This window comes from Larimichthys crocea, unplaced genomic scaffold (assembly GCF_000972845.2).
Source record: "Larimichthys crocea isolate SSNF unplaced genomic scaffold, L_crocea_2.0 scaffold82, whole genome shotgun sequence".
Taxonomy (NCBI): Eukaryota; Metazoa; Chordata; class Actinopteri; family Sciaenidae; genus Larimichthys; species Larimichthys crocea.
This window is the reverse complement of record NW_020860793.1, coordinates 1,076-3,790: the sequence shown is the minus strand read 5'-3', so window position 1 is coordinate 3,790 and position 2,715 is coordinate 1,076. Positions and strand designations below refer to the sequence as shown.

The 2,715-nt window shown below is 39.1% G+C and overlaps 1 gene segment (V, D, J or C); it reads right to left on the bottom strand.

Annotated features, from left to right (window-relative positions):
- Positions 1-933: 933 nt before the first annotated feature.
- On the bottom strand, positions 934-1,427 carry LOC113745487 (Ig kappa chain V region 3381-like). The segment is given in 2 exon segments: positions 934-1,265; positions 1,373-1,427. Coding segments are annotated over 2 exon segments (384 nt in total).
- Between the last annotated feature and the right edge of the window lie 1,288 nt (positions 1,428-2,715).

The following is a 2,715-nucleotide window of genomic DNA, read 5'->3' as shown; positions in this document are numbered from 1 at the left end:
ACATTTTTACATGAAGATTTTTGAGTTTGAGGATTTTGTTCGAGTCACAACTGGTTGCTATACACCCGCTCCGTTGGTGGCATGCAGAGGAAAGAGAGCTGCCACTACAAGGAACTTAATAAGATCAATGCACAATAAGAAGTCCTTTTCTCCCACATTACAACCAGCTGCAACGAACAATAACAATACAACAGAAAGAAAAATATCGGTATATAACTACATAGTTTGAAGAGATTGTGTCATATTTGGGATAACTCTAATATCACATTCTTAAGTGAACACTGAGGTAAAAGTTGTTCAAAGTTTTTCACACTTTTCTCCAGATTGTTTCTTTTGTGCAGCTGAACATGTTCACTGTCTTAAATCTAAAGGAAGAGATAGATGAGATATTCTAAAACGTCTTCCAACAGGATCTCTCGCACACTTTTTAAACAGACGTTTTAGAGGATTTACTTGAGTTAAATATTTCCATGTGCTGAAATATAAACTCTAAACTGTGGGCTAAAGTGAAGAGCAGTAAATCAAGAAAAGATGCTTTGACTGATCAGATTAGGGACTGAAAGATGGGAGGTTGAGGATATTGTGTTGTATGACAGACTGTTGTTTGCACAAAGGCTTATTTTGTGATTTTCTTTACGGAAGCAACCAGAGGTTTGATTTACAATAACAGAAGTCATGAAGATACAGGATGCTCATGTCTACTGAATGTTTGTGAATACTGTGAGTGCAACCTTATTACACTTATAAGGTGAATTGTGTAATTATTCCTATAAAAAGAAGGCGTGTGTGTGTGTGTGTGTGTGTGTGTGTGTGTGTTGTGTGTGGTGTGTGTGTCTCAGTGAAGTGTATCAGTCTCTGCAGTAGCTTCCAGCTGCAGCAGTCAGTTCAGTTTCTGTTCAGTCTGACTGAGGGAGGTTTTTGTACGATGCTTTTTCACTGTGTGAACACATACAGACTGTTGATGTAGTGATCACTCTGACAGTAGTAAACTGCTGCATCTTCAGTCTGAACTCCACTGATGGTCAGAGTGAAGTCAGAGTTTGATCCACTGCCTGTAAAACGAGCTGGAATCCCTGATACTCGAGTGCCTGCATAGTAAATGAGCAGTTTAGGAGTTTCTCCATCTCTCTGTTGGTACCAGGCTAAAAGGTGGTTATTGCTCCAAACACGAACATTCTGACTGGTCTTACAGTTGATGGTGACAGAGCCTCCCACAGCAGAGCTCACTGCTCCAGGCTGAGTCACTGTGACCTGGCCTCTGGACTCTGAGGATACAGACACAAAAACATAAAGCAGCATCATGGTTTTGTCAGCTTCATTTCAGAGGGACGGATGTTCATAGAGGAGAGGAGTTTGATTCTCTGGACTTTACCTGTGAAGCAGCAGCAGAGGAGAGTCCAGATGAGGACGGAGATCAAAGTCATGTTTTAATGAGGAGGATTTCTGTGGCTTCTGTTGTCATGAAGGACAAGCTGTCAGTCTATCCAGTGTTCAACTCTCAGGACTATAACTCTCCCCAGAGCACTGGAGCATGGTGCTGCTGATGCAAAGTGGATCTCTATGGAAATGCTCTGACTGACTCCAACAGGGACTTGGATTAGTCTGATCATGCTGTTTATTGATGAATGAATTAAAACAATTTAGCAAAAATAGATAAATACATAAATAAAATGATAAAATACAGTAATAAAATGCTGACCATAGCAATGTTTCTGAGATGATAAAATTAGATTTTCATGACATTTCTAATGTGAATACAAAACTGAGGTCAGAATCCAAGTCAACTCCAAGGTTTTGACCTGCTTCAGTCCATGATCCTTCACAGCACATGGTCTCCTGGGCTTTTGCCCAAACACTATGATCTTAATTTTGTCTTTATTGAGCTGAATGAAGTTGTGTAACATCCAGTCCTTTAGTGCAGACATAAAGTATCAATGGGACAGAGGTCATGGGGAATACAGAACTATATACCTGGGTATCATCAGCATAGTTATGAAATCTAATGTGCTTTCTGCTGACATCACCAGTGGTACATATAGGGGCTAATAATATGAATTAGTTCTTTTAATAACAGGAACTGTTGATGTTGAGTTTGTTTGTGTCAAAGTCCGAGAGCCGTGTCTCTCTACAGTGAGAGGATGTACGGTGACTCAATCAGTTTGTTATCCACTGTGGTGGATTTTGGTGGAGAACCAGACTCGAGTGTTGGAAGTAAGTTACATTATTGTGTATTTACACAACTTTCTGAGCAACATTTTCTTTTCCACACATACATTTTTATCTAGAAATTTAAAATTTTGATTTTACATCTTTACTTCTATTTTCTTTTATGTAGTTTTTTATACAAAAGTGCAGTTTTGTATTTGAAATTAAATCATGAAAGTAACAACTATAATTGCTTGTTGCAGAGGAGAAGTCATGTATTACATTTTTAAAGGGAAGTTGGAACTTGTAGTTTGTTAGACAAGTCAGAGAGCCGTGTCTCTCTACAGTGAGGTTTTTGTACGGCGGCTCAATGTGTTGTATCACTGTGGAGGGGACTTTTTGGTGGAGAACCAGACGGACGTTGGAAGTAAGTTTCTGCTCAAATATTAAATATGGTGGTCATCAGTTAACTTTTTCATTTCTGGTCTAAACACTTGCAGTAACTAACAGACTGGTGGAAATCACTTGAAAGAATGGAATTTATTCTTTGTTTCTCCCCGTTTAACCCCC